The sequence below is a fragment of the Schistocerca piceifrons genome, chromosome 6, assembly GCF_021461385.2.
Source record: "Schistocerca piceifrons isolate TAMUIC-IGC-003096 chromosome 6, iqSchPice1.1, whole genome shotgun sequence".
Classification (NCBI taxonomy): domain Eukaryota; kingdom Metazoa; phylum Arthropoda; class Insecta; order Orthoptera; family Acrididae; genus Schistocerca; species Schistocerca piceifrons.
In genome coordinates this window covers 594804323-594819233 of record NC_060143.1, presented here as the reverse complement: position 1 = coordinate 594819233, position 14911 = coordinate 594804323, and the positions used below count along the sequence as shown (strand labels likewise).

Sequence of the window (14911 nt, the reverse complement as noted above, 5' to 3'; positions counted from 1 at the left end):
TGACGATGGATTGGTCAGCCTTCAGATCACGGATAGCCTGGGCTTCAGCAGTGGTGATGTTGGGTGTAGGATTGAGGTTTTTTAAGAAGGATTGAGATGCAAGGCCGGAAGTCAGAAATTCCTGGAAGGTTTGGAGAGGGTGATTTTGAGGAAGAGGAGGTGGGTCCCGCTGTGACGGAGGACGGAACTGTTCCAGGCAGGGTTCAATTTGGATGGTGTCTTGAGGAGTCGGATCATTAGGAGTAGCCAGCTTCATCCTGACCCACAACTTCTTCACTTTCGAGGGCCAGACATACCAACAATTAAAGGGAACAGCCATGGGCACCAGGATGGCCCCCTCGTACGCCAACCTATTCATGGGTCGCTTAGAGGAAGCCTTCTTGGTTACCCAAGTCTGCCAACCCAAAGTTTGGTACAGATTTATTGATGACATCTTCATGATCTGGACTCACAGTGAAGAACAACTCCAGAATTTCCTCTCCAACCTCAACTCCTTTGGTTCCATCAGTTTCACCTGGTCCTACTCCAAATCCCATGCCACTTTCCTTGACGTTGACCTCCACCTGTCCAATGGCCAACTTCACACGTCCGTCCACATCAAACCCACCAACAAGCAACAGTACCTCCATTATGACAGCTGCCACCCATTCCACATCAAACGGTCCCTTCCCTACAGCCTAGGTCTTCGTGGCAAACGAATCTGCTCCAGTCCGGAATCCCTGAATCATTACACCAACAACCTGAAAACAGCTTTCGCATCCCGCAACTACCCTCCCGACCTGGTACAAAAGCAAATAACCAGAGCCACTTCCTCGTCCCCTCAAACCCAGAATCCCCCACAGAAGAACCACAAAAGTGCCCCACTTGTGACAGGATACTTTCCGGGACTGGACCAGACTCTGAATGTGGCTCTCCAGCAGGGATACGACTTCCTCAAATCCTGCCCTGAAATGAGATCCATCCTTCATGAAATCCTCCCCACTCCGCCAAGAGTGTCTTTCCGCCGTCCACCTAACCTTCGTAACCTGTTAGTTCATCCCTATGAAATCCCCAAACCACCTTCCCTACCCTCTGGCTCCTATCCTTGTAACCGCCCCCGATGCAAAACCTGTCCCATGCACCCTCCCACCACCACCTACTCCAGTCCTGTAACCCGGAAGGTGTACACGATCAGAGGCAGAGCCACGTGTGAAAGCACCCACGTGATTTACCAACTGACCTGCCTACACTGTGATGCATTCTATGTGGGAATGACCAGCAACAAACTGTCCATTCGCATGAATGGACACAGGCAGACAGTGTTTGTTGGTAATGAGGATCACCCTGTGGCTAAACATGCCTTGGTACACAGCCAGCACATCTTGGCACAGTGTTACACCGTCCGGGTTATCTGGATACTTCCCACCAACACCAACCTATCCGAACTCCGGAGATGGGAACTTGCCCTTCAGTATATCCTCTCTTCTCGTCATCCGCCAGGCCTCAATCTCCGCTAATTTCAAGTTGCCGCCACTCATACCTCACCTGTCTTTCAACAACTTCTTTGCCTTTACACTTCTGCCTCAACTGACATCTCTGCCCAAACTCTTTGCCTTTAAATATGTCTGCCTGTGTCTGTATGTGTGGATGGATATGTGCGTGTGTGCGAGTGTATATCTGTCCTTTTTTCCCCCTAAGGTAAGTCTTTCCGCTCCCGGGATTGGAATGACTCCTTACCCTCTCCCTTAAAACCCACTTCCTTTCGTCTTCCCCTCTCCTTCCCTCTTTCCTGATGAGGCAACAGTTTGTTGCAAAAGCTTGAATTTTGTGTGTATGTTTGTGTTTGTTTGTGTGTCTATCGACCTGCCAGCGCTTTTGTTCGGTAAGTCACCTCATCTTTGTTTTTATATATAAGATTATATATTATATATATTACTGTGAGTAGCGGGTCTGAGGATGGATAAGTGTGAAGAAGAGGGATGGCAGATGGGACTGGATGAGGTAGAATTAGCGGGTGCGAAGTAACACTCTACATGTATGCTGGTGTCAATTTTTACGCAGTTTTTTGAGCCCACTTTGTGGCTAATTCTTGATCTGGAATGTAATGTTATTCATACCTTAAGAAACTTCTCCTTGGATGTTCACATTTTGCAATGGAAGCTGAATTGTCCTTTCATTTGCGTTATTCTGTTTCGGGGTTGATGCCAGTGACAGAATTATTCAAAAGTTTTTTTTCGAAGATCAAAATACGTGTTACTTTCTCCTAATGTATGCATTATAACCACTTTAGATGGTCCAGACATGTGGATCTCTTTTGGTGAATAAGGATTTCAGTTTTCAATTTGCTTACCACAGAAAAACAGAGATAATTACTGTTACTGCGGTTCGATGCTTAACCTGCAGTTGGAGCATCTGAGTATTATTAGTAACTACACTGTAGTTTGTAAATGCAAATAAAATCCACTGGCATATTCTTTTGGTATTCAGGCCCTCATTCAAGAGGTGCTCACTTCCATGCGAATTCTTCCTACTGTATAACTGAAACTTGACAACAGTGTAGAATATGTTTCGCAATAGTGTAACTGCTGAGTTAATTCCTGTGTGGCGTATGAATCTGCTGGCAAATTAACTTGATATTTCCTTGTCAGTTTGATTGAACAACCCGAGATTCTTCCTTTAAAGGTGGGACTTCATGCTTTTGAGTCCAGGGAGGTCATTCCATATAGAAACTGCAACTAATCTCGCCTTTTACATTGCAGTTTATTAGTTCCACCCGCCACTGAAACAATGAGGAAGACAAAGTGACAGCAGCACTTAAGTGGAACAGAGGTAATGTGTTTGGTTCTGAAGTGAGGGCTGCTACGGGTCACAGTTCCAGTCTGACTGAAGACCAGATTTTGTAGCTATTTCATGACAGAGCTGCAGTCAGTCAGATCCAAAATCAGTAAATAAGTTATAACTATGAAATATCAAATTTGCATACTGTTTCAGTTTGATATAGAAGAGCAAATAAACAAAGATTGTTTCAAACTCCAGAATGAATAATATCTTATTCATTCGTGCTATTATAGGCATGCAAATGTTACAGTACTTTCTGTTTTATTAAAATAGACTTCCACTGTAAGGTTACTATGGTGAGCTGAATTACAGTTCTTAGCTGTTGGCAACAAATAGCAACTGCAATAGACATGATGCTGGGGAGTGTTCGTAGTGCATAACATCCTTATTGAACCAGCAGCTGCAAAATAGTGTGTTCACATTGCTCTTTCCTCTCGGAGATGTCTTTTCTTATGGCTCAGTCGTCAATTTCCTGTGAAGAAGTTAAGATAAAAATGTCTATTTATGACACCAGTAACAATACTGCACAGGAATTCTCTTTCCTCGAGTCATCGGTCTTCTTCCCGATTTGATGCAACCTGCCCTGAATTCCTCTCTCGTGCAGATCTCTTCATCTCAGAGCGGCACTTGCAACCCACATCCGTAATTTTTGCCGGATGTATTCCAGTCTCTGTCTTCGTCTACAGTGTTTGCTCTCTACAGCTCCCTCTAGCAGCATGGAACTCATTCCCTGATTCCTTAACACATATCCTATCATCCTGTCCCTTCTCCTTGTCAATGTTTTCCACATATTCCTTTCCTCCCTGATTCTGCACAGAACCTCTTCATTCCTTACCTTATCACTCCAACTAATTTTCAACATTTGTCTGTAGCTCCACATCTCCAATGCTTTGATTCTCTTCTGATCCAGTTTTCCCACAGTACATAATTCACTATCATACAATACTGTGCTCCAAACGTACATTCTCAGAAATTTCTTCCTCAAATTAAGGCCTATGTTAGATACTAGTAGTCTTCTCATGTCCAGGAACACTCTTTTTGTAGTGCTAGTCTGCTTTTGATATCCTCTTTGCTCCATCCGTCATTGATTATTTTGCTGCCTAGTCATATACTTCGTGACCAACAATCCTGATGATAAGTTTCTCGCTGTTCTCATTACTTTAGTCTTTCTTAGATTTACTCTCAATCCATATTCTGTACTCACTAGACTGTTCATTCCATTCGGCATATCATTTAATTCCTCTTCACTTTCATGCCGGACAGCTGTCATCAGCGAATTGTATCATTGATATCTTTTCACCTTCAATTTTAATTCCACTCCTAAACCTCTCTTTTATTTCCATCAAACCCGAGCACTTCATTCTCGGTCATCCACTCTTACGATTCCCTCTTTGCTCTCGTACATGTAGTATAGTACGCATCTCTCCTTGTAGCTTTCCCTTATTTTTCTCAGGACTTTGCACATCTTGCACCATATTACATTGTCGAATGCTTTTTCCAGGTCGACAAAGCTTGTGAACGTGTCTTTGTTTTTTGTTTTTTGTTTTTTTTTCTTGTTTCCATTATCAATCACACTGTCAGAATTGCCTCTCTGAAGCCTTTACCTTCATGAGGCCAAACTGATCATCATCTGACACATCATCAGTTTTCTTTCCATTCTTCTGTATATTATTTTTGTCAGCAAACTGGATGCATGAACTGTTAAGCTGATTGTGCAATAATTCTCTCACTTGTCAGCTTTTGCAGTCTTTGGAATTGTGTGGATGATATTTTTCTGAAGATCAGATGGTATGTTGCCAGACTCATATATTCTACACACCACGATGACTAATCGCTTTGTTTCCACTTTCCCTAATGGTTCTAGAAATTCTGATTGAATGTTATCCATCCCTTCTGCCTTATTTGATCTTAAGTCCTCCAGAGCTCACTTAAATTCTGATTGTAATACTGGATCCCCTATCTCTTCTAAATCCAGTCCTGTTTTTTCTTCTGTCACATCAGACAAATCTTCTCCCTCTTAGAGGCCTTCAATGTAATCTTTCCACCTATCCTCTCTCTCCTCTGCATTTAATAGTGGAATTCCCATTGTGCTCTTAATGTTACCACCCTTGCCTTTTATTTCACCAAAGGTCATTTTGGCTTTCCTATATGCCGAGTCAGTCTTGCCGACAACCATTTCTTTTTTTTTATTTCTTCACATTTTTCATGCAGCCATTTTATCTTAGCTTCCCTGCACTTCCTATTTACTTCATTTTCCAGTGATTTGTATTTCTGTATTCCTGACATTCCGTGAACATTTTTGCACTTCATTCTTTCAATGATCAACTTATGTATTTTTTCTTTTACTTGAGGTTTCTTCGCATTTACCTTCTTTGTACCTTTGTTTTTCTTTCCAACTTCTGTGATTGCCCTTTTTAGAGACATCAATTCCTCTTCAACTGGACTGCGTACAGTACTATTCCTCATTGTATCTACAGGCCCTAGAGAACTTCAAACTCGTCTCATCATTCCTTAGTACTTCTGTATCTCACTCCTTCACATATTGATTCTTCCTGATTAATCACTTAAACTTCAACCTACTCTTCATTAAGACTAAATTTTGATCTGTGTCCATATCTGCTCATGAGTAAGCTAAACCTTAGAATCCAGTCTGATTTCAAAATTTTTCCCTGACCATTAGGTAATCTAACTGAAACCTTCCCATATCACCCAGCCTTTTCCAAGTACACCTCCTCCTCTTATGCTTCTTGAACAGAGCATTCACTGCTGCTAGCTGAAATTTATTACAGAATTCAGTTAATCTTTTGGTTCTCTCATTCCTTGTCCCAAGCCCATATTCTCATGTAACCTTTTCTTGTAATCCTTCCCCTACAACTGGGTTCTAATCCGATATGATTATTAGATTCTCATGTTCTTTTACCAACTGTATTTCCTTGTCAATATGGTCACATAATTTCCCTGTCTCTTCATCTTCAGCTTGTGATGTAGGCATGTATACCTGTACTATCTTTGTTGGTGTTGGGTTTGCTGTCAATTGTGATCAGAACAACCCTTCACTGCATTGTTCACAGTAGCTCATTCTCAGTGAGCGAAATTGTGGCATTCAAGCTAAACTGCAGTAATAGTCACGCCATTGGTTTTTATTGCAAGCATTTAGAGCTTGTTTTACTCCTACACCCGATTTCTGAACCTTGTCTATTAAAAGCAAGTGGAGTTCTATTGTTAAATGGTTGCAGTTCATCACATATGTCAGTTGTCAAGACATCTTGATTGTAGAAAGTGAGTCGTGACAGAATGGATGACTTTTCTTGAAACAGTTAAGTCCTTTGCTGACATGTTCTGCTCAAAACCACACACACACACACACACACACACACACACACACACAGTACAAATGTTCCAATCTGCCTTGCTGCCTTCACACTTCTGTTAAACCCAGAGCATACAACATGTTGCAAATCTTAGACTTTTTTCCACTTGTGACGCTATTTTACAACTCTTGAACAGCATTAATAAGTTTCAAGCACGCAAAATCCAATAAGTAACTAAAGATAAGAACTGCAAATCATGAAATGATAATTGGTAAATGTGATCATAGCACCATCTTCACCTGGTTGCACGACACCTAACGAAGTCGGCAAGTAGTGTGCGGCAGGTAGCCAAAGTGAAGGGAATTATTTTTTAGCTCCATCAGACTGACTACTTTCGCAGACAACCGAAAGGCGATTAAAAGAGAATAAAAAGAAAATGGAATGTAGTGGATTTGATCTCGTGACTTCATTGCTTACTTGCATGACGTTTAACAATAGACCCCGAACAGTTAGAGCCTTATAGCCTCTCGAAGAAAGGACAACACTTCCTCCAGACTCTTCCACATTTTACAATGTTTCCAGATGGCTTACCACCAGACTTAAAATTCTGTTTGATAATCAACTTTAATGGCCACCTTAAGTGAACGACTCAGACTTAGCCTCTGCGGCATCCGGCAGACGATTAATACTTTTTTGTCTATGGTTGTATATGATTTCAGTACACATAGGAGAACTTTTAATGTAAACTTGTTCAGATACAACAAAAGTTTGTGAGATGATAGACTTTAATTTTATTTTCTCCTGTGTTTCACAAAATTGTCTATTTTGAAGCAAAGCATCAGATTATCACAGCCGCTAGTTCACAGTTTCTCGACTAGCCGTCACAGTAGTGCCACAAGTCAAATGTTAAGTGATTGTTCTGGTGTTGTCAGTACTGTACCGAGTGCTTCAACATATCAGGAAACCTCAAGCCTATTGGAATGAAATGTTGTTTGGTGAACTCTACCCCTCGGAATTCTTCAAAATAATTTTTTTCAAAAACTCAGTGGCCAAAGCTTCACCTGTAAATGTAAGCTGACCCCTATAGTCAGCCATTAAATAATGTAAAAACGTTGAGCTCAGCAGCATTAATTTAATATGCAAATGTAAGACTACCCCATATTTTTCAAATGACAAATTTGGGAAAAAACTTCATCTTATATTTGGGTAAATATGGTATAATATTATTGAGCTGAACTATAATTACACACTATGTAGGTATTAGTGAAAATAATAATAATAATAATAATAATAATAATAATAATGGATGTAAAAGTTAGTGTCAAAATATGCTGCATTTCATTGTTTTTAGTGGTGGTATTACACATGGTAATCATGATCAGTGCCAGAAATACCATTACTATTACTACTACAATATGTTTCATTAATTTTATTTTCAGAAAAAATATCAGACACCGTGTGTAACAAGGGGAAAAACATAGCTGTGGAATCTGACGTGAAGCTGAATGTCGGACACTGTGTACCACCACAAACAGCAGTGCGGGTACCTGCATCTGGGAAGGTATTCGCGTCATCTCAGGTTATGCACAGTACAGCTGTTTCAAAGCCAAGTGAACAGCCAGCATTCGGTGGACCCCTACCTTCTAAGGAATCAGAGAAAGCATGTCAGTCCCAGGCTTCTGATGCTGAGGACCTTACAGATGGAGCTAACATCCATCTAGAAAAAACTTGCCCATTAGATTCAAAGCCATCTGGGATAGGACATACTCATCAGGAAAGTGTAGCTACCACGATTGAGGCAGTTCCTGTAAGTGCTTCTTTTTCCTCGCAAACGACAAGTAGCAGTTCGTCGAGTGATGTCTCATCTAATAGAGGAACATCAACAAATACTGAATCGAAAATTCTCAATTCTAAACACGAAATAGATGTATTGAGAAATAAGCGTACAAGGCAGACTGCTGGCAATAACTGTCTCGTGAACAAAATAATTTTGTCCGAATGTTCGGACACTTTAGTGACCACAGATGTCTCCCGAGCTGAACGTAAGCGAGAGCCACTAAAAAATAGTTTGGAGAAGAAATCTCAAAAATGTGGCCCATCCAAACATTACGAGTCAAACGACGAAGGAGACTGTAAAGAACAACAGAACAGTGCACATAGTGAACAAGTTTTGAGGAAGGCTAGCGAGACAAAAAGGCTGAAATTGCTAAGGAGTAAAGGAACTGAAGGTAAAAAAATGAAAGATAACTTTGATAAAGTTAAGTTGACTGCTTTTGGCTCCTCAACAAGTCTGGCCAGTGACTGCAGTGTGTTAGACAGTAGAGAGAGGCCAGAGGTAAATGCCACCAGTACTGACTCCCACAGTTCCTGTGGTGATGTAAAGATTGTTGTTGAGGTTTGTGATACATCACAAGAATTGATCGGAAATAGACTGTACGATACTGTCGACAGTGAACAAATGAATAGGGAAACTGAGAAAAGGAAACATTGTAAACGACATTGTTGGGAGAAGGTGCCTTACAGAGGTGTTTTCACAAAAGAACTGCAGACACAGCCTTGGAAAAACAAGTCTTGTGAAACACGAGAAAATCTTAGCTGCATTGGTACGTGCCCTCAGCTCGAATCGGGACAGGAGCAGCTTGATCCCACAGGACTTATATCACGTAAAACCTCGAGGCTTACGGGAAACAAATTGAATGTTGAAAAAACCCATGGAGATGATACGGTGCGAGGAAATAAATTACATGATGAAAGCGATGGTACTTCTGATTCAGATGATAATGAGGAGAAGCGAGACACGGTTTCCAAAGAATTAGATGAAACAATGAATGCGACATCTGCAAGCACATCTTATTTTAGTCCACCAGAAAAAATGTCTACGGCTAGAGCAAAAGAAATTGAGTCTGCAGTGGATGCCATAAGCTCATTTGAAGTGAATACACAGAAAAGTGATATCACTGTTGTAGATACGCACATAAGCGTAAATCCACAGCTGAGTTGCTACATCCGTAGATTGTTAACAATGAGTAGAGAGAGCATTGAAAATTTGAGTGTTTCCATTAGCAGTACCTCAATACAACCTGAAGAAATAGTTAACTGTTCAACAAATCGACCATTAAACAATGACGAATTTGAGAACTCAAACTGCCGTAGAGCTTGGGTATCACTATTGTCTGGTAGACGTGCAGATAAGTTAGAAATTTTACAGCAAAGGGCATTAGATATAAAACAAGATACCGAACAAACTATTGACATTTGTGGTACAGATGTTAAAATGTCACATCGTGCTAACTCCAGTAATTGCAATGATGTGCAGTTCACTGCTCCTACTGCCACACAGCTACCTGATGTTCATAGTCAGGAGAATAGAGATTCTAACTCAGTTGAATTACAAGAAAATAAAAATTTTGAAGAAGGTGCACCAGCATTACAATGTGAAAAAGTGACCCCAAGTGGTGCTGGTGCTGTCAATGAAGTAAACCACAGTGATTTAATAGTAGCCATGAACAAGAGGATTATTAGTGCAATCAATGAAATGAATGGCACAGTCTCGTCCCTTCCTTTGCAGTCAAATGTTATGGGACTGGAAAAGGCTGTCAGTAATACGGGTATGCAAAATGTTGCTGAAAGTACAACAGCTACTGACATTCCATCACCAAAAATGGATTTAAGTGACCTGGCAGAGAAATACTCTCAAAGAGTTTCTGACTTGTCCAAAAAACTGGAACGCCTTCGACTTGAGAAGCAACATATCGTGGAGATGTCCAGTAGTGGTAGTGATAGAGAAGTGTGTGATGAAACTGCATATTCAAATCCTCCCCTGAAAATGAGCATTGTTCCAGATGTTAAGCACCCTGTAATTTCCCTCTACCAACCTGAATATGTGCAACCACAAATAGCACCACTGGCCAGTGTTATTGTTCCGACATCACATGAGGAATGTAATGGTGCAATTCACAATTTTAGAGGGAAACCACCAGTGTCTCTCAACCAGAAATTAATAAGGTACGTTAAATTCTTGTTTCTGTTCATTATCTCTGTTATGATACTATTTATTTATTTATCCTATGATGAAGTCGCATATGTATATACAGCATTTGTGGACAAATATGCACAAGTTTGTGTAATCTTAACATCTCCAGGTCAAGTACTCTGATCCATTTGATCATGTGGTGGAAGTCTGTTATCATTCCTTTGAACACACAGTCAGTTACAATACAGTGGATTGAATGTAAGGCGCACCACAGACACAGTTTGCAGAACTAGCCCATTCCCACTTGTGCTTCAGGTAATGACATCTGCCTTGTCCAGATCATAATCCTCTAGTGACGTCTGGGGTTCTCAACTGGTGTATGACTAACGGTGACTGACTGCCCCCACTAGATTTCCTATGAATGGTTAACAGTGAAAGATGTGACTCAACCAACATCCAGAAATTTAAGAGCTGATACAAAGAGATGGTTTGAATGCTTTCCTTTTTATCTTTTTACATGTGAAAATACATGTGCTGCTACACTTGATGAGGGTAAACAGACTACTCATCACTATAATGTATTTGCAGTTCCAGTTTTTGATCATTATTTTATGTAGTGATTAGAGATCTGGTGGAGCAACAGACACTTGGTCAGCAGGCAGAGGAGTGTGTGCAGGAGGGACACAGATTTTCATTCAGTTGTGTTCCGTCTTGCCAAATTCAGTGAGATACTGAACGGAATGCTTCTATCTCACTTCTTTCCTGAGAGAAGGGGAAGACTACTCCATTTTGGGATTTAAAAACTGTATATTCTTATCAAGAGCCCACTGCTAATGATATCATAAAACATTGTTGCAATGAATGCCCAATAAGTTAAGAGTTTTGCATGCATGATTAAAAGACTTCAAATGAAGCTCCCATTTGCATTCCAAAAAAACACTAAATGACAATTTTCTTTTTTCCTTTTTTGAAAAACAGGATTAACTTGTTAACTAAACTGGTTAAAACTGCTGTCATATCATACTTTTTATGGCTTCTTTGTTACCCTGAAAGATGCATTGTATGAAGATGCATTCTATGACAGTATTGGCATAACTATGTTTGGGATATTCCCTTGCACTGCAGATCTGCATATTCTTATGTATTTCTATCAAAGCAAGATTCCAAAGAAGAATTGTTAACTTCACATAGCCTAATCAAATCATCCTCAACCTTTCTGAGACCATTACCCCCAAATGCAATCTCTTCCCACCATCACCCAAATTAGTGCCAAACTAAACTTTAGAATGAAAAAAAAAAAAACATTTCTTTGAATACTTTCATTTTTAAAATGGTGTAAGATAATATTTATATTTTGTATGTGTTTCATTAAACTATGAATTAATGAGTCATTGAGGATGATAGGAATTAGAGGAGTATGACCTTGGACATCTGCCATACTCTATTGAGAAATAATTGAAGACTGTCTGTGTGGCAAATCATACTTTCATTTTTCGCAAATTAAGTGCAGAGTAAAACATTATTGCATTCTCGGTAATTTATATAACAACATCTGAAATGCCTGACGGGTGTCAAAAACAGAGTGCAAACAATCATTCATGCTGTCATCCTTGGTGCTTTTCACTGGACTTTGAGTGGTTCACTAACATGTATGTCCCCCATGAGTGTTTACTGCTGCCTGGCACCTACGTGGCTTGTTCTGTATGAGTATATGGAAGCCACCCTTTGGTATACATTTCCTTCCTCTTTGAGAACTCTTGAGAGTTGATGGAGAATCTGTGGTAGAAAAGGACATCCATGAACACATCTGTCAAGTACATCCCACTAATGAGTTTAGATCAGGACTCACCATTGGCCATTCTATTACTTCAGTGTCCAGGCTTCACAAGATATCATTGGTCATGCCTACCATTTGGGCCTAGGCATTATCCTGCATAAGAACAAATTCAGGGCCATCACTGTGTGCAGCAGCCTCCTCGTGGTCCAGCACCATCTGTTCGATGTAATGCCTAGTGGTAAGGTGATCGTGGACAACGACAAGATCTGTACGGGTGTCAACGCTGATGCCTCTCCACACCATCAAAGAGCCTGACCTGAATCTTTTGATTTCCTGGACAACATTCGGCACGTACCATTCATGACGCTGTCTCCACATGCGATCACAGCCATTGTCTTGCACCAGAGAAATCTGGACTTGTCTGTGAGAAACATATTTCACCAGTAATGAGAGTATCCAAACAAGACATGTGGGTCATAGGGTTATTTCTCATATGTGCCTTACAATCTGATCAGACACAGTGGCTCAAGTGGCCCTTCTGGGATCATCTTGCAGTGCTCCTGCTGTAACTACTGGAAGGCAGGGATGGCCAGGTATCAGTCTCCAGGTGGCCTTCTAATGTGTCGGCAACCTTGTCTGACTCATCTTGTGCACTGACCTTGTCTCCTTGTAGTGTATCCATAACCTGTGGATGACAGATGGAGAGACAGGCATCTGCTGCAACACAACATTAAAATAATAATAATTATTATTATTATTATTATTGGACGTAGCAGGACACAAATTACTAACACCTCACTGCATCTTTAAGAACCTGAGACATTATTCATTGTGCTAAAGTGTCCACAAATGTTGAAAGAACATATCTAGTTTGTTACCATGTCCCAAAAGCTTTGATTGTAGCTATATTTCTAACTGAAATTTAATTATAACAAATTTTACCAAGAACAATGTATTTTTAATGGATCCTCCACGTACTGTTGCCTTCAAATGGCATACTCTCAAAATATGCAAGTTAGAATAATTCTTTTACCCCAAATATGACATTTCTCATCATTTTATTACAATGAATAATACAATTAATGGCAGATCTATCTGACATGCTAGAAATCACTATACACATCCAGAAAGACTCCACAAAGTACTATTCCATGCTGTGACATCAGAAACTTGGCATGTTCAACGCTCAATGTTCGTATGCACCGTAAGTGTACGGACTGTTTTTGAGTATCAATGTTTTGGTGGTGTTGTTCACTGGCAGTCGCCTACATCCTCACATGTCGATTGATCAGATTACAGACCATACCATTTGATTTGTAGATTAGATATTGGACAAGTCTTGATGTTACAACTTAAGAAAAACAAAATTAAAGTAATGGACATATATAGACATTCACAGACTTGCACATCTGTAATGACTGTAGTTATGGGAAGTGAAGGACAAGAAAGGGAAACAGAATGGAGTGAGACCGTTTTGTAGCCAATGTTGTTCAATCAGTACATTGTGCAAGTAGTAAAGGAAACCAAAGAAAAATTTGGAAAGGGAATTCAAGTTCAGGGAGAAGAAATAAAAGCTTTGACTTCATAGATGACATTGTAATTCTGAAAGAAAAGTTGAAGGACTTGGAAGAGCAGTTGGATAGAGTGAATAATCTCTTGAAAAGAGATTCTAAGGTGAACATCATCAAAAGTGAAATGATGGTACTGGGATGTAGTCACATTAACTCAAGTATTATTGAGGGAATTAGACTAGGAAATAAGAGACTAAAAGTAGTAGGTGAGTTTTGTTATTTTGGCAGCAAAGTAACTGATGATGGGTGAACTTAAGAAGCTAAAGCACTTCTGAAAAATAACAATTTGTTAACATAAAATATAAATTTAAGTATTAGGATATCATTTCTGAAGGAATTTGTGTGGGTGGTCAATGTGGACAATAAAACAGTTCACACAAAAAGGGAAAAGAAGCTTTTGAAATGTGGTGCTATGGAACTATCTTGAAGATTTGATGGGTAAATTCAATAGCTAATGAGGAGGTATTGAATCAAAATGGGGCGAAAGAGAAATTTATGGCTCAATTTGAGTGGATGGAGGGATTGGGTGATAGGGCATACCATGAGGCATCAAGGTGGTGTCACTTTGGTAATGAAGGGAAGTTTTGGTGGTAATCTTTGTAGAGGGAGACTAAGGCTAGAACAGGATAGATTATCATGGAGAGCTGCATCAATTGAGTCTCTGATCTGGAGATGACGATGACAAAATTTAGAGAGCATATAAAATTAGAAAAGCAAAGGAACCAAGTAAAAGTAAAAATATCATTGTTTCAGACGCCAAAGTTTACCTGCGATGGGCATAAAGTGGAAAAGTACTGTTAAATGACAAATGTTTAATTTGGCCATTATTGTTTGCAATCTTCAGAAAACTTCTTAAATTGTTAAAGAAACTGGAAATTTCTGGTAGTAAACAAACAACTTTGTCTGGGCTGGATTTTAAATGAACAAATTGCATTTAGCCAATACTGAAATTTTAAATATTTTATGGCAGTTGATTTCCCCAGTTCGTATGATGTGGTGCCCCATAAGAAGATAGTTGTTCGTTGTTATATGATTTCCATGGTTCACAATATTTGTTGCAGCAGTTCCCACTCCCATGTACATTTCTCAGTCACACAGGACATGACAAAGCCACTCCCCCCATCCCATCTACTCAATGCGGTTCACAATCCTAACTGAAAGGAACAAGAAGGAAATGGAAAGCCCACTAACAGATTGTGATCCCTATTGGAAACGTAAAACATTTGCCATTTAACTCTACTTCTTCATTCTGTGGTTTGTTGCTGGCAAAACTCTGTGGTGTCTTTTCAATGAAGCTTTTACTTATAATTGGCTACTTTGCCGTTCCAATTTTATATGCTTCCTAATTACTGTAATAAAATAATAAGTTTGTTTCATTTTATTAGATGTGTACTCCCCATTTGGCTAAGTTTCCTGTTATACTCTTAATTCTAATTTCACAATAGTGATGTTACAACATTTT

General features: G+C 39.8%; 1 protein-coding gene across 2 annotated transcripts in view; it reads left to right on the top strand.

Moving 5' to 3' along the window:
* LOC124802856 overlaps window positions 1-14911 on the top strand; it is a 223877-nt gene that overhangs the window by 203594 nt on the left and 5372 nt on the right. For both annotated transcript variants that reach the window (XM_047263888.1, XM_047263889.1), the window contains exon 8: window positions 7568-10133. In XM_047263888.1, coding sequence (XP_047119844.1) covers window positions 7568-10133 — 2566 coding nt within the window. The remainder of the gene's footprint in view (window positions 1-7567; window positions 10134-14911) is intronic.